The 24,865-nt window shown below is 33.8% G+C and overlaps 1 protein-coding gene across 1 annotated transcript in view; it reads left to right on the forward strand.

Moving 5' to 3' along the window:
* The window catches only part of LOC126761143 (pair-rule protein odd-paired), a 46,773-nt gene extending 23,511 nt beyond the window's left edge, over nucleotides 1-23,262 (forward strand). The window contains exons 2-3 of the mRNA XM_050477099.1: nucleotides 19,354-19,523; nucleotides 20,171-23,262. Of these exons, the coding sequence (XP_050333056.1) occupies nucleotides 19,354-19,523; nucleotides 20,171-20,878 (878 nt within the window). The 3' untranslated portion in view covers nucleotides 20,879-23,262. The remainder of the gene's footprint in view (nucleotides 1-19,353; nucleotides 19,524-20,170) is intronic.
* Nucleotides 23,263-24,865: the final 1,603 nt, after the last annotated feature.

The raw sequence follows: 24,865 nt of genomic DNA on the forward strand, positions 1-24,865 counted from the left end.
TCTGTCTGCGGTTGTCTATTTCAGCGCGGTCGATGACAATCTTGATGACATTTTAATTTTTCAAAAACTTTTCTACTTGACGAAACAAAATACATGCAAACAACAAACAAACTGCTGCCAATGCTCCCAGATCTGTTGGACGAAACATTGACCTGAAGTTGTCATATGTGCGTGCGTGTGTGTGTGTGTAGCACCTTTTTCCGATATTGTTGGAGATTAAAATCTTAAGAGCCTAAATTGCAGGCTGGCTGACTGTCAGTTCGCCTCAGATGCGCCGATCCTCCTGGCAATTGCTTTGCTTGTGCGCGCCTGCGACAATGAGTGTTGTTGAGCCAACACCTTTGGCAGATAAGCGTTGCGGTATCACAAATGAAACCGATCTCGAGCGTCTTCTTCTGCGTCTTCTTACCGGTCTTACTCCATACATAGTGTATGTGTGTATGTATGTATAGATGTATTTCTTATAGCATTTAAATAGCCGTTGAGAGTCAGGCGCAGCTATATTGAAATGGTAAGCTATTAGAGAAGGCGGTGTTGACATTCTTCGGATGCTCAATAAGAATGCCCGTACATGCAGACACATACATATGTACCTTTCATTTGAGGATTTCCGCAAATGCGTTGTGACATTAAGCCGCTGTTGTTGCAAAAGTGAAAAGTATTATTACTTTTTTTTATTTAAGTATCAGTGTATTTCGCAGAATTAATGACAATATTTGAGTGAATGAGGTGCTAGGCCTTGGAAATTACTCCACATTTTTTCCTATTTTATCAGCGAACCTTTTCGCAACACAAACATACATACACCTATGCTTGTGTATGTGTATGCTTATTGGTGTTTGTATATTTTTGTTTGCCTGTCGGAAGCATTACCTACTTAACGCCTTAAGCCCTCTCCACAACTGCTCTATATTCAATGAAAATACAAACATGCATATATATGTACATATACCATATACTTATAACTGTTTTGGCATTGCGCACATGATCCTGTTTAATGTGGTTTTAGAAGATCATCTGCGCCGAATCCCCTCATACAACACGTTTGCCGACAGCCGAGCACATGCTTAGCGTCCATTTTTTTCTCTTGCATACAATTTTTTTTTTTACACTCTATCTTTCTATTTGGTTTTTCAATTTTTCAACAATTAGCCGTTATCCTTGATAGGTCGCTCAAGACATCTACACTGTCACTACCTGCTTTCTTTGCAGATTCTTCTTTACCAATTTTCATTTCATACTTTACTTTTCTGCTTTGTTGTTTGCGTGTTTTCAATTCTAATTCAAATACTTTTTATATGGCTTTATGTTGCATATTGTTGCAACAGTCCTTCAGCCAAACACTGGGTACTCGGATTGCGTCACATCCCTTTGTGGAATGGCATGAAGAGTGCGAAAGTGCTTATTGGAGTGCATGGTGCGGTGATCAAAGCGAAAATTAGCTTGTAGCGCATCTTTGTTCGGTCTTCGGTTCTGGTTTTCAGCAACCCACATACTCAACACTTCCTGCTTTCTTTGCAAACACTTCATTCATGCGAGTAGCTGATATTTGCACATTTGCCTTTATTGAACTCAGATTTATGCTGACTGGGATGCATAAACTCATACACATATAATATGACATACACATGACTGTGTGTGTATACTGTCTGCTCTTTGCGATCTCATAAGTCAAGATTAGCGATTCTTCATTGTTATATCTAAAACACATAGATCTTGATTTTCTATATCTGCATAATACCATATAATGAGTACAATTTGATTTCTATTTTTTCGTTTGTCATTTGATATGCAATTAATTTATTTTTGCTTGTTAACTTATTTGCATAATTTGCTCATTTGTTTTGTGTACACCAATATCTATTAGTTACTACGAAAAAAGTTGACAAATAGATATGTATTTATAGCTTTGGAATAATTTTGAAACTTCAAATATGGCTCCATCAATATCAGCAAAGTCAATAACCGGTGATCATTTGTATTTCATTTTCTTAGTTTTTCAGTCGTATTAAAAAAAATATATTATTTTTATACAGTAGTTGGTTTCGTGGAATAGTTGTAGAGATTTGGAGAAACACTGAACCAATACTTGAAATTTGTTTGCAGTGCCATGCAGGTTGGCTAAAAGACTCTGTTCCAGATTTCTGCAGATCCAAGCTGATGTTCAAAATAATAAAAAAAAACATATTTAGCAAAAATACTTTAGGCTAGTGCAAAAGCCTTTGAAAATGATATAAAAAGAAAGAAATTGTCGGCCTATAACCATCGAAAGATAAATTGGCAGACATTAGAGGTAAAATAATTTACGGACGAGGTTGATGAGGAGCGTGGTTGAACTTTTGAGGGTTTATAATAGTTTATCTTTATTTCCGGCTAAACTACGAGACGCATAGAAAAAAAATATATAGCAACGTTGTAGATAACGAAAAGATCTATAAATTCACATAACCTCAAACCCCTTATGTGAAAAATTTAAATTACCAATTTTTTGTTTTTTATTTTTATCTTGTACGAAATATGTTTTTCTTGCACGAAACTTGGTGTAAACTACCACTCTTTTTTATTGGACTTATAGTCTTCCCTGTTTTACGAAAACGAAATCAACATATTTGGTTTTATTAAATAGATCAACATCAAAGATGAGATGCTACGCAACTCTTCGAGTCGTGAGTGCGCTGTCGAAATTTTTAAAATATTCGCACTGTCGTAAAAATTCTATTGTTTTCATAGATGTTGTTGTTATTGTTGTTGTAGCGTCAGAAAACCTTCCTGAAGGGATTTCGAAGAATGATATCGAGTTGACAGTCCTTGGGCGGATAAAAATTCGGGTACGTTCCGGTTACTATTATTGTTCGATGTTCTGTTCCCCAGTGGACGTATGTACATACATAAGTACTACTGTGATCAAATGGAAAGGTGAATATTAATTTATACTACGCGTGCTTTTCGAATTGGTAAATTTTTTCTGTAAGTTGGTAGTACTGTTAGTGACATCTATGATAAATTTCACGTCAAAATATTCATTAGTATTTGACATACGCGTCGTTTTGTGAGGCTCTAAAAGTGAATTCTTCGATTTTTACTATGTCTGAAGTGCTATGATGACAGAAAAATTCGTTGCAGCGGTAGGTGATTACTTTGAAGGAGATGAAATGGACAAAATTCACCTTTCAATTTGATCACAGTAGTATATTACGCATTTACAACCCCAAATGGGCGGTTTCTTACTATAAAAAAATATAATATTATAAATAAACAGTCTAGATCTAATTTAGAGAAATATCTCAAATTTGTTCAAATTTCATATTATTTGCTATTATTTTATTTATTTCCATTTCCTATTATTTTTATAATTATTTTCTTTGTAGATGAAAATCGCTTTCAAAAACAGTTTATTTTATGCACACTTTTTATTTAACTTATAACATTATTAAATAATATATGTAAATAAAATAATAGTTTTACACATAAAAAATGAATTGGCAGAGAATTTCACTAATAGAATACTCACATATGTACATAAAAAATATATATTTATTATGCAAAAAAATTAATTATACCACTCGAACATAGAAACGCGCATTTCCACAACGAATTCACAGGCAAAGAAAATTAATTTAAATAACCATTAAAATGATAAGTGCAGAAATGTTCTTCAACTGCACCTTAAACACCCATTGTTATAGAGAAAAGCAAAAAAAATATATTTCTGCTAGACACTTGTGCGTTAAAAAGCTAAATTATATGGCAAACGAATTCACCTGCTTTCCGCCATTCATATTTGCAAAGCAATACAAATGGTTAAAATAATGTATAAGTGGGTAATCTACATATTAGCAAACGCATAAAAGCTGCATTTACAAGCACAGGCACACACGTACACAGCCATGAATGTCTCGGCCGAAGAGCGTTAACTAAAACACAAGGAAGTTTGGCATACGAGCGCAGAGCTACAGAGCTACAGAGCTACAGAGCTACACAATGATTGTAAGTAGTTATTTGTAGTGACTACGATTTTACTATGCACTCCGCTGTTGGCTGTCAAGAACATCTGTAATTCATACACACGCGCATGTATACATATGTATGTATATGCATAAGCACATAGCGCAGACAGAGCAACGAAGCAATCAACGAAGCTAACAAAAGCCACACAAGCGCATTGAATGCAAGATTATGTGGAAATTTGTGCAACACATACGCCTCGCATGAGTGGCTGACTGAGCAACTTGAAGGGGGCGGTGCTCAGGCGGGTGCTATGAAGACTTTCTTGTTTTCAACATTCGCACTACACTTGCTTTGTCTTGCGCTGGCACTGTCTCATTGTCTGTCGCTTGGCCGCTGCGTTATGCTTTCTCTGCTATATACATATACATATTTCTATTTATATATACATATGTACATACATACATACAAACGCATGTTTATGTGCATAAGCAGGCGTTTTGTGTGGAAGAGCGTGCATTCTATGCAATTACTCCATTTCGCTGTCGCTGCACGTTGCTAGTCACTTTCAATTGCAGACGTGCAGTTGTTGTTGCTATAGTCATCTTTTCGCTGCAACACAATTTGTATGCAAACATGTGTAGGCACATATACAAACACTTACTTAACTGGCGTTGTTTTGCCATTCCATGAAATGTTGCATAAATGGTCTATCAACGTTTTAGCAACAACAACAAAAACAACAAGAACAACAACAACAATCATCATCTTTGCCACGAAGTTGGCTATGCCGTCAACGGCACTATCTTCACCGTCATGCTCAGCCTGTTGACTGGAAGAAGCCGGCAGTCACTGGCCTGAACTGTGCAATTCCATCGCTTTGCCTCAGCAATCGAGTTCTGCACAAACTACGAACGACTGCACTGACAAACACGCACACACAAACATAACTACTATGATACACCCGCTTCTACTGTATTTTAGTGTATTTTTTCACTTTTTTCCAACGTTTTTCGCGTTGTCTCCTAGTCAGCACTGCTTACACTCTCGTCTGCTTCGCAGATAAGCTCTGTCGTTTACTTTTGTAATTTTGTTGTTGTAGTAATTTTATTAATTTAATATTTATTATTAATGATGAATATGACAGACGTGTGCGGCAAACTGGCACTCCACCAGAAGTAGTTATATGTAGTAACTCCATAGTCATCGCCATACTTGGTTAGTTGTGGTTATGACTCGGTTATATTTATTTATTTTCTTATTTTTCGTCATTTTATTGCCCAACTAAGACAATTAGTTTTGTTGGAAACTGGCATTTATGGATGAACACGGAGCAGGTGCCCCATAACAGATATGTGTACACGTGGGATAGACGAGTTGGAGTGTGGAGAGACTGAATGTATAGCAGAATTTCCATGTCTGGCTATGATTACTTCACTATACTTATGGAATTATGTATATGTATTTAAGTTTGGACTGAATTATTTTATATCGTCATATAAATAATCAGACATAAATGTATTTGACAAAAATATTTCATATTATTATTTTTACTAAAGCAAGGACGGCCGGATCGTTCTTTTCTCAAATGGTATCTAGAGAAAACAATTTAGTCAACCGAAAACAGTATAATTGAAATATATCGATACTAAAACATATATCTCAAACTTCGTATATTTGTATGTACATATGTATGTACATATGTATTTACATATGGTCACCTAAAATTCAAAACAACGCATCATCAAAAAAATTGAGTTTTTATTGCTTACGATTCACTACAACATGTTACATATAACCAATATATAACCATTTATAACCAAAACTCAAATTTTCTGTTAATATAAGTTTTTTCTATAATATCGTTTTTCCGCGCCTGAAAACTTATGAAAAGTGAGTTACGTTATTTTGCATTTTAGATGACAATATGTAGATACATACATATGTATGTATGTACTATCTGAAAAAAATATAAATTTTGAAAATTAAAATTTTTTAAATGTCAGATATTACATTATTAGATATACTATATACATATGTATAATAAAATATATCTCTGATTTTCATTATATTTATTTTATTTAATATTTTAAGTGCTATAACTTTTTATAAAGATAATGGAACATTTTTCAAATATCTGTAAGTTTTTATTAATTTTAAAAAATTTAATATTAATTTCGAGATAAATTTGAAAATTTTAATATTAAAAAATCGTTTCGAAATTTTTTGTTTTGTTTTGGATTTAGATTTACTTTAAGTTAAAATTTAGTGTCTATAATCACGCCTTTACCCTTAAATCAACAAATTATTTATGGAGCCAATTTTTCACAATACAATTCTAATGTATCCTACAACAATTTGGTTCAGTTATTACACATAATTATTTCATAATATTATAATTTGAATTATAGTCAAATATAAAATCAATATGCATCAATTTTCCAGCTAATAGTTATTCACGCTACGCATCAAACACATTTAACTGTGCCACCCTCCTTGCAACATAAGTATAATAATTGTGAAAAATATCTTCATTAATCATTCGCACTACAGTATGAAATTATTCGAGTGTAAAATTTGAATGTTTTTTCATTTGAAAGTTTTGTAAAATCCACGCGCACTCCGCCCTAACCTAGCTTTTTGAACGCACTCTAAGTACCAGCTGAAGTATATACACACATGCATACATAAATATGTATATGCGAGTAGCTACATTGTTGATATTCAAAGTGTAGCCAAATTGCCGTCAAAAGTAAATCAACCCAAAACCAAGCCTCAACCCAATTCAGTAATCGTAAGCGGTGGGCCAAACAATAGACAAACTCACACGAACGCACACATGCACAAACGCAGCATTCGAAAATCTCAGTTCATTGAGTCGAAAACGTACGGAAAACCGCATAGAAAATTATGAACGAATGAAGAATGCATAAATGATGGAAAATAAGTATTGAAAATAGCAGAGCAAAGCAGAGCAGAGCCGAGTAGAGTGGCGCGCTGCGGAGGGTTTACATATTTATTTGTTTGTTTGTTTGTATATACGAGCGGTGTGTGTGTGAGCGGTGGAAACTGACCCCAGTGTCAATTATTAACGTATCACTTGACAATTCGTGTGCAAACAAAATACCAAATGTCAATGCGAAAATGGGTAGGATGAGAATAAGCGCGCTAAAGTAGGTAGCGCAGTGTACGCACACAAACACATTTGCACCTATGTATGTATATCATAAATGCCGGCGAGCAGAGACAGATAGTCGGAGCGTTTTCAACACCAAAACGTTAAATGCAAAAATCATAAATCTCGCTGCCCCTTAACGGTTTCCCAACAACGACAAACAAATTCATAATAAAATATATTTATATACCATTTGGGAGGGGTTGCGCTGAAGCGGCAATTTTTGGTACTTGTACACAAATGTATGTGTGTTTGTGTGTTGCGAATATATGGCAATAAGGTAGGAAATTCATCCCTATCCACTGTTTATTTGAATGTTGCGCAACGTTGCGGATGAATGGTGATTATGAGGCTGATGACAATAAGGATGAGAATGTTGAAAAATGATAGTAGCTGAAATGGCAAAGAGACAACGGCTGGATTAGAGACGGTGAGTGCGAGTTTATGTGCTTATGTTTATGACAGCGGCAAAGCCGGGAGGGTGCAGACGTCGCAGCATAATAATGAAGTTTAAAATAGTAGTTGAAGATGACATTGGCATTGTAATTCATACGAAACGGCAACGCTATCTATGTCCGTGTATGATATTGTACTTAGCTGCAATCTCAGTAATGATAATTGTCGCAAATGATAATAACTTCAGTTGTCAGCTTAAAGTTGACACATAAATATGCATATACATACATACATATGTATATGAAGCATATGATATGATTATTAGAATACTGTTTGTTGGTACTGTAATGTTGATATGAGCATTAAATATCGAATGGTTGCAAAATAAAATCAATCTGGCTTGTTAAAAATTGCATGGATTGTGCAGGGATGTTGGTACACATACAAATACATATGTGTCGAAACACACACACACATAAGATGTTATATAAAATTATGTATTTGGAATTTAATTGCTGGTGCAACCGGATGCTGTTTGAGTTCCTCTTTTCATTTGGAAATCACAATATATTTTGATAAATTTAAAATCCTTTTTGATTTTGTTATAATGAAATTTTTTGTTTATATAAAATTACTAAACAAGTTGGGAAATTTTTAAAAATATATGTATAAAAAAATTTTTTTTGCAATATTTCAGGCACATTTACATATAATATATAAACATATTTCGGATTGAATACAACCGTGTTGTCTATCAAAAAATATTAAAGTTCCAATTTAATTAGAAATCCCAGTTAGCTTAACTTGATATTTTTTGTGATGGAATATGCATATACCTAAGCTCTCAAAATGTTCATAGACAAATGCCGCGGCAGAAATTATTTTTTTTTTACTTCAGCAAATATCGAAATCTGTTTGCTTTTCTACCGCTCTAACCATATGTTTTGCCATTTAGGGTTTGGCTTTTCCGGCTTAGCGCAAGCGACAAAACTGTCAGCTACAGTTGAAAAGAAATTTATAAAGGACCAAAAAAGATTGCTGCCCAAATAAATGATTCTAGGGCTGAGCCTCTATGCTTGTTGGGCATTTTATTTTTTTTAGACATTTTTCTTTCATATTGGTGATTATTTTCTAATTACACTTGATATTATTATTGTTGTTGTTTTGTTTGGCGCTTGCCAGCTGGAAGAAAACGATAGTGCGTATCAAAAAATTTATAGGTGTGTATTAAAATTAAGATGGTTAAGAAAATTTTAAATAAACAAATTAATAGTATGCATTTTTTTCAACATTACTGAGGATACTTATAAGATATCCAAGGATAGAAAAAAAAACTTTTAATTTTTTTAATTTTTATTTTAAAAGTTTTTTTTTTATACTAAGGTATCTTATAAATATCGTCAGAAATTATGAGAAACATTTTTGTTATTAATTATTAAAATATAGCACATTGTGATTTTTAATTTCTTATATAAATATCACAAGCATATTTTCTTAAATTATTTATTGTGAAAATAGAAACTCTTTCTTGTAATATTAATAGATCTATGATATACAAATCAGGTCGAATACAATGTTTTCCTCCGTCGACTCGTTCAAAAGTTATTCAACTTTAGATCGTAAAAGATAATTTTACAATTATTTCAATTTTTTCCCAAAATAATATCTCGAAATCATAAAATATCTTTTTACGTAGGGAAAAAATATTCTTTACTTGTGACCCACCCTAATGTATAAATATTATAACTATTTTTACATAAAAATATGGAAATAATTTAATTTTATAAAATATATTTACTTTAGAAAAAAGTTTGACAACAATTGGATTTAAATTTGCTAAATTCGCCAATTTCTAATATTAAACTTAGCATGAGCTACAAAAAATTAAAATTGCCTTTTGTGGTAATTAACTATTATTTTTTCTAATTCCTTAATTACGAATAAGAAAACTTTTTTTTTAATTTTTCTCTATTTATAAAATTAAAGTAAATTTTTTTCTACGAAAAATCGTTACCAATCTCTACAACATTTAACACTAATTTAAATTATATCTTCTGCACTTTGCCTTCTGCCCGCGACGCCATTAATCTCTGCCACATTTCGCGTGAAACAACCATTCACCATAGTCTGCCGTTTGTGGTGGCTTCAGCATGTACGGCCGACTTGCCAATACGTTTTTGTGGCTGTGCATAACAGCGTCTCGGCCAGCAGCAACGCCGACACTCGATCAATTCATTTTGCAAATGCGTATGCACCTTTATAATTTATTTTTAAACATTTCCTTATTTAACTGCTCAATTTCTGGTTTCATTTCAATTCATTTTTTTCCATATTTCTTTCGCTGAGTCACCAACATCAGTGTTTGGCTGGTAAGCGTTTGCGTGTTAATTAATCAGCGTTGTCATTTTATGGAGCTTTTTTACGCTTAAACGTTTTTTTGTTGTTTTTGTGATATGTCACGAACTGGCAGCTACGGTCACGCCCCCTGTTCACTGCTGATTGCATTTACATGTGCGCATATGTACATATGTTTGTATGTGTGTACCCATACAGCATGTGCGTGCGTTTGCATTTTTTGTTGTTGTTATATTTTGTCATGGTTGTTAGTGCAGTTAAATGTAGCGTTTGTTATTTATCATGCATTGATTTCATATCGAAGCATTTTGGCGTCGCCAATAAACGATTTCGCTTAATTAAAGCGATGTTTAATTGCAAAGGGCAGAGTTGCAATTTTTATAAGCATATACATATGTACATACATACATATGTATATACATATGTAGGTGAAAATGTTTTTGCGGTTATCGAAGGTAGTTGAACTTTGATTGCGTAATAGCGTGGGTGTGGAATTATTGAAATTTAATTATGTCTTTTTTGATGTGCTGAAGCGGCAAATCGACGTTTCTGATTTTATTATCACTTTTGATTTTATTATCTATTGCTTTCAACAAATTTTGATTGTTTTATATAGTAGGTAGTATTCAGTATTTTTATTCATATATTTTATTGCTGGTTTGGATTCGGAATTCATACTAGTTTATATAAAACTTGTTTAGCACTTGAAATCTTCCCAGTTTTATCGAAGTTCATACAAGTTTTAATAAAAATAAGTAAAACTCAAATCCTCCCCATTTTTATACAATACTATTTTCGTAATATTCATTGTCTGTCTTGCGTTTTTTTTACACATATTCAAAATATATTGAAATATTTGACATTTTTACACCTACATTTGATGATACGCATGTATCCACAAAAATTCTCAAATATATTTCCATAGCTATTCCCTCACATCTTTATTATATTTCCCTACATATTTACATACCGAGTATGTTTGTAAGCGCAACACTCCGTTTTCTTTAATCAACCATTTCTTAACTTAATAAATTTACGGGAAATCACTTTAATATGCGTCAATGTGTTTTTGCGAAAGCCTATAAACGATTATCAAAACAAAGTCAATCTCAGCATAAACATCAACAACATCATTACCCCAGCTTTTTTTGTTGTTTGCTACCACCGCTACAACAGGCAATAAACAAACAAACACAAAGCGAGTAAAACATGTGAAAAACCAAAATAACATCTCTGGCGCTAGGCAAGTTGCCTGCTATTGTTGTACAACAACATGAAAAAAGCATATTGCTCCTGTGTGGCAGACAAAGCACACTGCACACGCACACATGCACGCACAAATTGTCGGCTGGAACGTTCATTTTCTACAAAAGCACTTTGTTACATACATATACATACTATATGTACACATATACACAGGTACATATTCGAAATCTGTAAGTGACAGGCGTATTGGCGTAAATATTGTGGCAGAGTGGGGGGACAATATCAAACTCGTATGTATGCCTTGCGTTCCTCGTGTTTATGTGTGTGTTTGCCTGTGCTGTATACGCCCCTGCATGTCAGCTCATTCCATTCCGTAAACTGTTTAAGCATAAGCAACGAAATGAAATTTTAACCACCCAAAATATAGCCACCCGCCACCCAAAGCCAATGCTCCGCAAGCACGAAGCAAAGCTACCATCCAAACAAACGCACCCTACACTCCCTCATTCAACACGCGTCCAACATTATTATTTCGCATTTAGCATAATGGCGCTTGTGCGTTAAAGCTCGCAGCACCAACACAACGTCGCCTGCATATACATACATAAGCCGAACAGAGTTGCCAAATGCTTTGTAGGTGTAGTAAAAAATATTTTTTTAATAAAGTTGCTTTTAAATAATAATTGCTAAGCATAAAATTTTATTAAAAAAAAGTGGTAAAAAAATAACAATATAAAGTATGTTCTATGTACTCCTGTGACTTGCCACCTTTGCGGCGCAGTGACTTGGAATGAGCGGCATTTTGTTTGCCTAGTTACACAACAGCCGCAAAATAGGCTGGCCTGGCCGACTTCCAATGCGACAAAAACGTGGCGACTACGTTTGCGTCTGTCGGCAGCAGCAGCGAAGGTGGTGGGGTATGTGAGCGACATGGACACGCAATATTGAATATTTCTTTATTTTGTCGCCTGCGCTTGGCAGCAACGTGAATTTACGCACATAAACGTATAAAATATATAAAGTTATTATATTTACAAACAAATATCTATTTATATACATATGTATATACATACATACCTATATTTAAATAGGTATGCGACCTTTTTGGGGGCATATTGCCAACAATGGCGTTCGTGCTGCCACACATTGAAATCTTTACGCTCATTTGCCGTCGCCATTTCGCCTTTCCACATTATAACGTTCTTCTGCGCTTCCTTTGCTGCATTCTACCGCTCTTTTCTTAGCTGTGGGATTTGTTTTATTGAAATATTCAAATAAGATTGTCGATTTGGGGGCCTAAAATGAAATTTGGCTTTTAACTTCTGCCTTTTCCTTTTACTACTTGCTATTTAAGTTTCTTGTGCATCGTTTGAGCCATAATAAGCGTGTGTTTTCTACACCCGCCACTACTTTTGACTTTAAGCGCCGTTTTAAGCTGGAATGCGCAATAAACAGAAAATTATATTGTACAAAAATTTTTACAAACAAATATTTAAATATTGTCTGGTTGAAAAGAAAAAAAATGTTTTTGGCTTATTTTCATGCAGTAATTTACAAACCGCATATTATTAATAAGTCATGTAATATATGGAAATGTTTGTATGTAAGTCTCTTGCAAAACTTTGTAGGTAAGATGTTTGCTGTTATACATACATACATACATATATTCTCGGTAGTATATGTATATGTATATCAAATTGGTGCAACAAAGGCACCTAAGTAATGTGTCTGAAATTGACATTTTATAAATGGCAAAATTGTCAGTGAAATTACTTTTTCTACTACGCATGCGTTTTAATGGAATTTCATACAAAATATATCCTGTTATTGGTATTTTTATCCAACTTATACGTGAGTACATATGTATGTATGTATGTCACGTATTCACCCTATCAAATAACAATTGGTAAACTTGATTAAATTATCAAATTGACAACCAGGAAGATAATAACAGCTCAAATTCGATTACAATTTTAAGATAAAAATGTGCAAAAACTTTTAAGAAGAATAAATAATATTGGGTTGTCGAAAAAGTCTTTTCGTATTTTTAATCAAAGTTCAACTTATTGTTTTTATATTTATAATAATAGATAAATAAACAAATATGTATCATTTTGGTCGACCATTTTTTTCCATTTTTCCGCCAGAGACATTATTCCATCAGTGTAAAACTTTCATCAGTCTAAATCGAAGGTTCGAAACGGAAGTGAGCGAACAACTGATACAGCATCGTCTCCGTAAACTTCAAATTTTTCAAATTTCATTGGTGGCTTGCGTGGCATTCTTCTTTTTTTTCTACAAAAATTTCAAAATATAGCGAATTTCTTGATTATTTTCACTCATTTTTGAACAGCTGTAACTTTTTTTCAACTTGTCCGAATTTAATTTTTGTGGTTAAATGAAGCTTAAAATCGCACCTTTTCAACACTATATGGTATGACACAATGTGTTTGGTAGCACAGTGCTCCCCTGCTGTAATGATTCCGCCCTTTTCCATAAATTCATATTAAAAAAGATAATTCTCCAATAGAAATTATATTATTTTATGAAAATAATCTATAGCTTTAATAATATTTTTTTAGTTTAAGTAACATGCTACTAATGTTTAGTAATATATTTTAAAATTTTGAACAAAAATAATAATGAGTTTTTGATACAAAAATCTATTTACATATTGTTTATAAAGCAAATGCTTTTTAAATATATTCGCATAAACATTTTTCTACACAAAATTTATGCAAAAGATTACGCATTCAATATTTTTATAGCATACTTTGATTTTGAGCATTTCAATATTAACAAAATGCATAAACACATTTCCAACTTAATGCATTTACATGCTAATCACCGCATACCAAGTAGTCGTGCATACAAATAATCAGCCAGACAAACAACAAAGCGAAACAATAACAACAAATTTATGAAATACATACTCCAATGGGGCAAGCCGCACCGAAAATTTCCTCAAATGATTTACCAACACTGACATTTGACATACAAATGCACACATATCCACAAACACACAACCAAAACAAGTCAACCCTCATAATCCCAAATGTCATTAAATTTGGGTCAAATATGTACATATGTATGTATATATAATGGCTTAATGCATAATAATAACAACAACGCTCACGATTACTATAGCAAAAATTTAGTACCTTATATTCTTGTCAATGTTTTATTTTGGTTACACTTAAATACCGTAATAAATGAATTTGTTACGCGCTCTTAAATGTAGTACAAGTCATTTGACGCAAGCTTAGAGCACAGAGTGAGAGCGCTGTAGCCAGCCAATAGATGAGGGAGTGCTATCAAATATATGTCTGCATGTTCGTAAACATATGTATGGGCCTGTCAAGCGGTTAATGTGATTTGACAACGATGCACGACACCAAACAAACAAACACATGTGTGCACATGAGACGTGCTTGTGGTGTGAAGCGTGAGGGAGAGAGGTGGGTGACTGTTAAATGGCCGTTAAATTGTTATAAATTGTTAAATTGTGTATGAAAATTGAGCAAATCTGCTGGGATATTACATTTAAGTGGGGTTAATGTGGGGAAATGGCTAATTAAAATGAATATAAAATGCAAACAAATTGAAGGATGTTATATACATACAAGTAGTATAGCTGTAAAATGTAAGAAGCATATGGTGAGAAAAAGTTGTATGGGAAACTTTTGCAAAAAATAAATAATAATAATAAAAATTTAACAAAAAGCTAGTCTTCCAAATTAATAATTAATAATTTTGAAACGGAAATATTTAATTAAGGTTGCTAATCGCAGTGAACTATATTTAAATTATACATATGAATATATTTATGTACATGCATATATAATTAATTAATGGTATTTTATGTATTTCTCTCACATTTACATATAATATACATACATACATATGTAAATATAAAAAAAATTGTGTATATAAAGAAATGAACTTAATAATCGCAACAGCTCAATTACCGTTTACCTCGGCATTTATGATTTTCCAGTCACAACATAATTACAACTTAAGTCCATATGTACATATGTATGTATTTAAGCATACATGTGTATGTATGTACATATGTATGTATGTATTTAAGCATACATGTGTATGTATGTACATATGTATGTATGTACATGTATGTACCATATGTTGGTATATGACTACTGTTATATACCATACTGTTGTGCTTACTTTTGTTCGAAAACTTTTCATCCGCTTAAACATACTTAAAAAGGCATAAATTAGTATTAAATTACATGCTACAACAATAACAACAATTACAATAATACCAGTGGCAGACGTCATAAAAATGCAAGTGAGAATATGTTGACAAAAGCAAAAGCCGCAAGTGGTGAATGAAGCAAAATAGCAGCAGAAAAAAAAAAAAACAAACTGAAATACTTGGAGTTGTGAAGGAGTTGTGCTCCACCCGCCTCCGCTACTAAGCCGCTCTTGGCGCTTTTCGCGTGGAATCACTGGCATACGGCACAGCATATTGCTGAGTTTAAAAGTCAAAACAAAAGTGACAGCAGTGGACAAAACGAGAAAAAAAAATCAACAACAACAAATACAAACAAAGCGTAACCACATGTAGTGACAACAACAACAATAACACCAAGCAATAAGCAAGCGAGAAATTCCAACAAACCATTGTGGCTTTTGTCATATTTATTTCGTTAAGCTGGAAGTGTGAAACTTTTCGATTATTGTCGTCAAATGGTATTGATCGGCACTGCAGCTACACGCGCATGACCGAGCGAGACAGGTATAGGACCAGCGGTTATAGCCTAAAGTGTTGTAGGGGCGTCGGAGGTGGTTGGGTAAATGGGTTGCGTGGACTGTCTGCCACATTGGCCGGACGGTCAGCATTGACCGTGGCCTTCTTCGTCACGCTAATCCTCAATATGCATTGGGTGTATGTATACAATAATGCAATTGTAAAAAAGCTGGACAATAACCGCCCGCAGGCAGTGATAATTTCTTTAAAGCGTACAAATGTTTTCAAAAACGAAAACTATTGCGTTAATAATAGCTATGAACCACATATAAAAAATTATATGACAATAAAAGAAAATTAAAAACGTTGACGGCTTCATAGGTAATTGAACGATTAAAGCTTAAAGAGCTACAAATTACGATTAAGGTCAAGGTTGCGAAAGTTTGGAGTATATTTGCATAGGAAAGAAGCAGAGCTGTAGAGAAAAAGCCGTTGACCGGCAACAATTGTAGTAAATTGTGGAAGAAAAAATCTTCTTTGTCTTGAATTGTTGGAGCAATTAGTAATCTGCAAAAAATGATTGCAGAGCACCACCTCTGAGAACTCCATACCGGGAGGAAACGTACTCCGTAAAGCCGTAACCATTTTTTTAGCAGCAAATCCGTTTTCCAAATAATTTATTTAAAAATTATAACTTCAGAAAATTTCGAAATTATAAAACCAAAGTTTTAAAGGTCTTTTATCACTTAATTATTCCTCATTTTCAATTTGTTTTGTGATCGTCACCAATTTTACTCCCCAATTTACCTCTCTTCTCTTAAAAAATCATATAAAATAGGCTATCAAAATTATATTACCGCGCTCGTTATTTAAAACAACCCAGAGCTATAAAAATTAACTCCATTTCTGTCTAGATTCCAAATTTTAATGCAGCGTAATTTTTGTTGTTGTTTAATTTTACTGCCGCATATGTGTTATGAAACCACGTATACATAATTACAAAGCAGTTATCATAAATCCTAAATTTTATTAACTTATAAATTACAAGTAATATGTAGGAGTACAAATACCTGCAATCCTACGAGAGTGAAAACAAAACGAAAAGCCGACACTTTTAGCCCTAAGTGCGCTAGCTTATCCTTTATGCTAACAAAATTCTGTTATGCCTTTTAATAACCTATAAAATAACACATTTTCACACAGTAAATTTCTCCCCCCCGATCTGTGTGTGCGCCAATGGTGTCTGCCCATTTGGATCAAATAAAAATTGAACCTTCACCTTTTCATTGCACAATATCTGTTAGGTGTATGTGTATTTGTGTGTGCTGTGTTTGCTCACTGACCTTTTTACACTTGTCGTCGAGGAAATTGTTTGATAGCTTTAGAATAATCGTAATGCTATAAAATAATCACACACTATCTTCTGTATGCTATGTATGTATGTGTGTGTTTGTGTAATTTTTATATTTTCCACATTTTCTTTTTGATTCTGGAAAATTGTAACCTTTTTCGGTTTCAACTACGCGTTTTTCTGTCACTATCTTTAACATGTATGTATTTATTTATGCATTTAAGTACATATGTGTTGGTTGGCTTTAGCCGCGTGTGTAGCTGGTTGCTCCCTCGTTAAGCAGGTGAGGCCCATTGTCTCACATTTTTCGTCTTCGATAATTTATTGGCCGCATTGTGTCATGCCCCTTCTTTCAGTTTGTTTGCAGCCCTAAAATAATTTGGAAATATGTATAGACATATAAATATATTAAAGATTCTTATTATGTAATTTTTGTCCCCCAAGCAACTCGGTGTTCTGCCTTGCAATAAAGCACACCTTCTTCATGCATGCAATCGTTTTTTGTCGCTTCTCCTCGTTTGTTTTCACTTTCCATTGTTATTGGCTCTTGATCCTGCCCCAAATTCAGTTGGGTGTATTGTATACGCTTTATAGCGTAACATAAATTATGTCATTTTTTTTTATATTTGTTGCTATTGTAATGTTTTTGTTGTGTATTCCTCTTCCTATATGTGCTTATGTGTGCCTGTTATAAGTGTGTATTACTTATTCCTGTATTAATATTAGTGTAAATGATGATTATTTTGTCAACAAAAACAAAAATAATTTATATTTTTTGTTTTTTTTTACTAAAATATTTTAATTATTTACATATAAAACTGACTTACGGAAATTACAATTATTTACACATAACACTGACATTTTTTTTTTGAATAAGGGCAACCCTTCTTCAGGTATCTAGCGTCAAAGCACTACAATACTTTTAAAATAAAACTTTATTATCAAAAATTTCAAAACTTCTTAAAAAATTTAGAGTGCTAGATATGCCTTATGCAGATTATCAAACGCAAAAAAAAATTTTTTTTGTGCCGTATTCGCTTTTTACTCCCTGTTTATGAACAGATTCATGAAAAATAACTTGCTGTTAAACAGTTTTGAAACCCACGGACCCGCGAAACTGCCTTCAAACATATTATACATATGTGCATTGCTCATCTAAACACACACATATTTGCAAACATATGCCGCGTCTTTCTCCCCTTTAAAGTAATAATCAGAAATATTGAATTTTTTTTAAATTTTTTTGTGTCGAAAAAACCTTACGCCGCCATAAATTCTGTTCGTCCAGCAGCGCGGCAGCAAAGTAAAAATTATTTATCACTGCTGCTTGGTGGCAGTCAACAGCAGCATCATAATTTCCCTAAAAAAGGCACACACATCCCAATACCAGGAATTCCTAAAATCCGTAGCAAAAACCGAGTGTTGAAACACCAGACAGCGCATGCAGAAAACAAATCAAAAGTACCAAACAAAAAAAAACAAAAAACCCCAATTGGAATGGCATATAAAAATCAAAGAATACCAATAAAAACAAGCGAATTGCGATCGAAACAAATAAATTCGATTTATACAGTTTTTATGTTCGCGATTTGTTTTCTTTTGGGGTTTTATTTTATTTCAACCTTAACACAAAATTTAACGCATGCAAATCCGCACAAAAGTAAATGCAAAGCTGGAAGTACATAAAAAACGTAAACAAATATATGTAGCAGCGCTCTCCCTAGCTATTCGTTGTTGTAGCCAACAATGTGCTGTTGGCCAAAAGCGTGACCATTTCGTGTATAATAAAAAAGTAGTGACGATAAAAAATGTATGCAAAATGGGCAAGTTTTATTTTATGGTTTACTTTGCCGGTGTTGGTGTTGGTGCGGGTGTCGGTGTGGCAGCATTTTATGACACTCATCAGTCCAATTGTGGCTGTTTAGTGTACAAACGAGGTCATAAATTTTCAACTTGTAAAAGAAACAAATTCCGTTTTTAATACGAAAAAAAGCTTGAGCTTTGCTGGCAGCGACCACACAGCGGGTTCAATACAGCAAGATGCAGACATAAAAATTGGCGCGATTGATTTCTTTTATACAATTTTTTTGCTTATAATTTTTGCAAAATTTATCTCAGTAAAAAAATATGATTACCGTTATTTTTCTTAATTATTTATTTTATTATTGTGTCCTCCACCTTGACTCATAAAATATTTTTTCAAATTTCTTGCAGGTGAAAAACCCTTCAAGTGCGAACACGAGGGCTGTGATCGCCGCTTCGCCAACTCTTCGGATCGGAAAAAGCACTCGCATGTGCACACATCGGACAAACCGTACAATTGTCGCATCAATGGCTGTGATAAATCTTATACTCATCCCTCATCGCTGCGTAAACACATGAAGGTAAGTTTGATGATTTTTTATACCCTGAACAGGGTATATGAAGTTTGTCACGAAGTTTGTAATACCCAGAAGGAAGCGTAGGAGACCCTATAAATATACATATAAATGATCAGTATGTTGAGCTTAGTCGATTTAGCCATGCCCGTCTGTCCGTCTGTCTGTATATATACGAACTAGTCCCTCAGTTTTTAAGATATCGTTTTGAAATTTTGCAAACGTCATTTCCTCTTCAAGAAGCTGCTCATTTGGCGGTACTGCCGATATCGGCTCACTATAGCATATAGCTGCCATACAAACCGAACGATCAGAATCAAGGGCTTGTATGGAAAACTTTCGCATTTGACGTGGTATCTTCATGAAATTCGACATGGATTGCTGCTTAAGGTAACAATATAATCTCCGAAAAAATTGTTCAGATCGGATTACTATAGCATATAGCTTCCATACAAACTGAACACATAGTTACTAAAAGAAATGCACCGGTGAAGGGTATATTATCTACGGTGCACACGAAGTTAACGTTTTTTCTTCCGGCAATAAGTTAGATTTCATAAATATTTTCTTTTGCGGAAAAATTTCTTAAAATATTTGTACCCCAACCTTGTTTAATCTCAAACATATTTATAATATCTTCTACCCCTCACCAGGTGCATGGCAATATCGATGAGAAGTCTCCCTCACATGGCTATGATAGCGACGGCGATGAGTCCTCCTCGTCCAGCATTGTGACCGGCGGCGCGCAAACACCACCGTCCGCACGCTTAAATGTCGACAATAACAACGGCATCGGTAACAAGTCCTCACCGCACTCCATTAAATCGGAACCGAGCAATCACAGTATTGGCGGCATGCATGGCGTCATACATTTGGGTGCCTCGAGCGGTGGCAGCAGCTCCACGAGCAGTTCACATCTACATCACTCGCATGCGCATCACAGCACTAGCGGCGCTGGCAATGGCGGCAGTGGTGGCGCGAACAACAATAACAATAACAACAATCACTCAGCCAAATCGCCAGCGTTACAATTGATGGCGTCCTCAGCCGCGGCAGCATACTTAGCACCACCACTGGGACCACCGCCCTCACTATCGGCAGCGGCCACACATCACCATCATCATCACCAGCAAGCGGCATCGCCAGGCAGCAGTAATGCGGCAGCCGCTTCAATGCTTGTCACCGGTCATCACAATCATCATTTGCTTTATCATCCGGCGGCGCAACATCATCCGCCCAGCGATTGGTATCACACAGCAACACCGCCGGCCGCCGCTGATGCAATGAATCCGCTCAATCATTTCGGTCATCATCATCATCATCACCATCTGATGCATCCGGGTGCCGCAACCGCCTATTGAAATTGGTGAACTGTGCAAGCGAGAGGGTGAGCGTAAGCACCGAAGAAGTTAAGGGCGAGAGCACTTGTTTGTGTGGCCCGTCGCACATATGTATGTATGTATGTGTGTGCTATGTGCTGGGCTGTGCAGTGTTAACGACTATTGGCGAACTCTTTGTCGCTCAGCCGACTAATGTGGTAATCGTAGTGTGAGTAATCAGTGGAATTAAACCAAATATTTTTAGCTCTGCCGCACATACACACATACACATACCATATATACCATCTAACGAACGGGCATTGTAATTGTATTCAGCAAAATGATATCGAGTTTTAACATTTGGCACTGTAACATACATTTTTACCTTTATATAAAATACGTACATATATGATTGTCGAGCTTTATATTTTTGAGTGAAAAGTTAAGGTTTTAACTGCAATAAATTCGAAAATGTTTTTGTCATTTGTTTTGTGATTCAAGAAAACAGTTTTTATTTTAAAATTTATTATGTTGCAAACATGTCTTTTATTTAGGCAATCAGCGAAGTTTACATACATATGTACAAAGGTGAAAAATTATTAACTAACTCCCTCAAGAGGGCATATTTCGATTTATCTGAACCAAATAAAGTGGAAAGTGTTATACAATAAAAAATATGTATGTATATATAGATACATACATTTCTTATATATTTTATTTTTTTTTTTTTATTTCTATGTCTATACAAAATTCACATCACTTGCTTAATTTCATTTCATCTTGCCCATAATGGATTACCGATAAAACTTTTTCGTGCAATGAAAAGAAATAATTTTTTTTTCCTGAACAAAAATCCAAACCATACTCAAATTCTCACAGCCACTGTAGCATAGTGGGGAAAATCCCTCTAAAATACGTAAGAAAAAATGTCTGCCTTAAATGTACTTTCTACGCCGCTTCAAAAGTAAATAAAATTTGTGAATCATCTGGCATTATATTACATATACATATGTATATGTATGTATATCATAAAAAAACCACAAAAATTAAGTAAATGCCAATCTAGTAACACACAAGTGTACATACATACCTATACACAAACATAAAATAAATATAATACACTCTAAAAAAATAAATAAGTATGTACATACTAATTTAACAAAAATGTACAATATTTAACACAAAACCAAATGGTGCCTGCTGCTTCCAATGACAAAAATAACACAACATTTTTCATTTAAAATTTAAGTAAAAGTGTGTGCTTATCCATGCCATAGATAATTAAATTTTATAGCAAACTCAGCGCTAACCTCTTCGCTTACCAAACTACACAATGCAGTACAAGTGCTCGCACTTAGCCCATTTACATACTTACATAGTATATATGTATGTATAGTATATATTTATGTATGTATATACATACATATATTGCATGTTAAACGCGTGATTCTTCGACTTAGTACTTAGTTTTCGACTCATTACCTCCACAACAACAAAGCGAATAAATTTAATAACAAAGAAAAATAATAAAAAATAAGTAACAAAAATATTTAACATAATTGTGTGTAAATTAATTCACAAATAAGTTCCAAAATTGTAATAATGTTGTAAATAATTTTATATGTATGTATGCAGATGCAAATGTAAAAAATGGGAACGAAAAAACAAAAATTAAGAAATTCATTTAGAATATATTAAAGAAAATGTAAGTGAAAATTCTCACAAAAATGTTAAAAATATAAAATTTACGTAAAAGTTTAATTATAAAAAAGTTTTGATGAAAAACGGCAAATTATAATTTTTCAGTTTGATTGCTGCTACAATTATGTTTTTGTCATTAAGTAAAAAATTTTAGTTTGATTATTTAGTTCTGTATACGTGTAAGTGTCAAATATAAGAAAAATAGTAAATAATCTATTGTATTTTGTGTATAAATTAAATTATTTTAAATTGTTTATAGTATTTACGCTGTTTGACCGCGCATTTCTACTCACACGCGCTCATACATATGTTCACACTCATTTACTCGAAAACACACTCAACACACTCATTTACATACATACACACATAAGTAAATATATATAAATAAATAGTAAATTTAAACACAGTCCAAAAGTTATAATTATTTAACGAGCTACACACCTGCATACACACATAAACAGCTAAAATATACATACATATACGCATATATACTCACATTAACACGTAAACAACACGAATATATACCACAAATAGTGAAAGCATAGTAGAATAAATGAGGAAAGTGTAAACTAATTAAACTTAAAACATATGTGAAATGCAAAAACAAACAACTAAAAATAAATTACTAAAAATAAAAGTAAAATAAATATGTTAGCTATGAATAATTCTTGAAAAATTAGAAATTCATTGAATAAATAAATTATTAATTCCAAATGCAACGCAAATTATTCGCATTTTTATTTCATGCAAGGACAAATTTTCATTTCATTGGATTTTTTCCTTGACATTCTGATTGTTTCTGGCAGTAAAACGGATAAAAAGTGTTTTTATTTACCAAAAACGCCTTGATTTCAATAAAATGGGTAAAGGATAATAATAATAAAGGACTGGCGCGCTGTTGTTAACTCGGCTATAATCGCATAAGCGGTGTCTACGCCAATTAAGAAGAAGAAGAAGAAGAAGAAGAAGAAGAAAGGATAATGTTTATAATATAAATTTGTCATTAAAGTACTTTTTGTCATTCAATTTCTACCCAATGCTTCGGCTCCATATTTAAAAATACCGGTCATAACTCCAGTGCCTCCAAACATTCATTAACCATTTTTTTCACTTTGCAAAACTTTTAAATAAACGAATCTCTGAATTGAGAAGAACCTCAATGAGGTAAATTTTTATGCTTTTCAAGAATCCGCAATGCAAAAAAATGTGTCCTAAACAGTTCAAAACTTAGTATATTTCTTACACCATATGGCAAAAAAAGCATTTTTCCGGATTTTTGGTTCAAACCAAAACTAAACCGCGCACTTTTAAGCGAAGCCTCAGGAGCTACTTGATCCATTTCAACAAATTTTGTGTTTGATTATTACTATTGTATGCTTGGTTGTCAATCACGCCTACTTTCCATATAACAAACTTTTAAATTCGATTTAATTAACAGTATACCAATTGGAGCATTCGATTAATCGACTAACCGGATAAACCGGATAGAGCATTATTCGAATATTAATATTCATATATGTATGTATATTCATTCGAATATTAATTTCATTTTTTTAAGAGCCCAATACAAATCAAAAATCAATTAAGTTATTAGAATAAAACTTTGTCAAATATTGCCGGTATTGTTACGCCCGAAAATTGTCGAAATTGCATTCATAACTTTTCAAGCCCCCAGGCACCAAATATGTACATATGTGAACACCAAAGCATACATAGTTCTGATTTTTCACGAAACAGATCGGTCAGCCTGTGAATTCTGGTATTGGAATTCAGGGATAATATTATATTTTTGTGAAAACAGCGTATCCCTGTGCCAAGAATGATTAAAATTTGGTCAATACTTCCTTAGCCTTAGAAAAAAATATAGCAGTCAGAGCTGAGAGTATACACGAAGACCGTGGAGAGTCGATTCGGCACGGTTCGCAGCAACTCGGACTGAAGTATAGAATGACTTGTATAAAGACATTGCTTCGCCCTATGTGCTCTTGAAAAGTTCCAAGAAGATCCGACGTTTTCGAACCAAATTTTGTTCAGCGATGAGTCCTATTTATGGTTCAATGGGTATGCAAACTAGCAAAATTGCCGCATTTGGGACGAAGAGCAGCCTGAAGGATTCAAGAGCTGCCACTTCATTCAGAAAAAACACGGTTCGGTGTGCTTTGTGGCCCGGTGAAATCATCGGTCCATATTTCTTCAAAATTGATGTCGGTGCGAACGTAACCGTCAATGGCGACCGTTATTGCGCCATTATAACCGACTATTTGATGGCTGAAATGAAAGCTCGTGATCTCGCATCAATCAATGGATTTATTGAGAGAACACTTCAGC

The sequence above is a fragment of the Bactrocera neohumeralis genome, chromosome 2, assembly GCF_024586455.1.
Source record: "Bactrocera neohumeralis isolate Rockhampton chromosome 2, APGP_CSIRO_Bneo_wtdbg2-racon-allhic-juicebox.fasta_v2, whole genome shotgun sequence".
In the NCBI taxonomy this organism is placed as follows: domain Eukaryota; kingdom Metazoa; phylum Arthropoda; class Insecta; order Diptera; family Tephritidae; genus Bactrocera; species Bactrocera neohumeralis.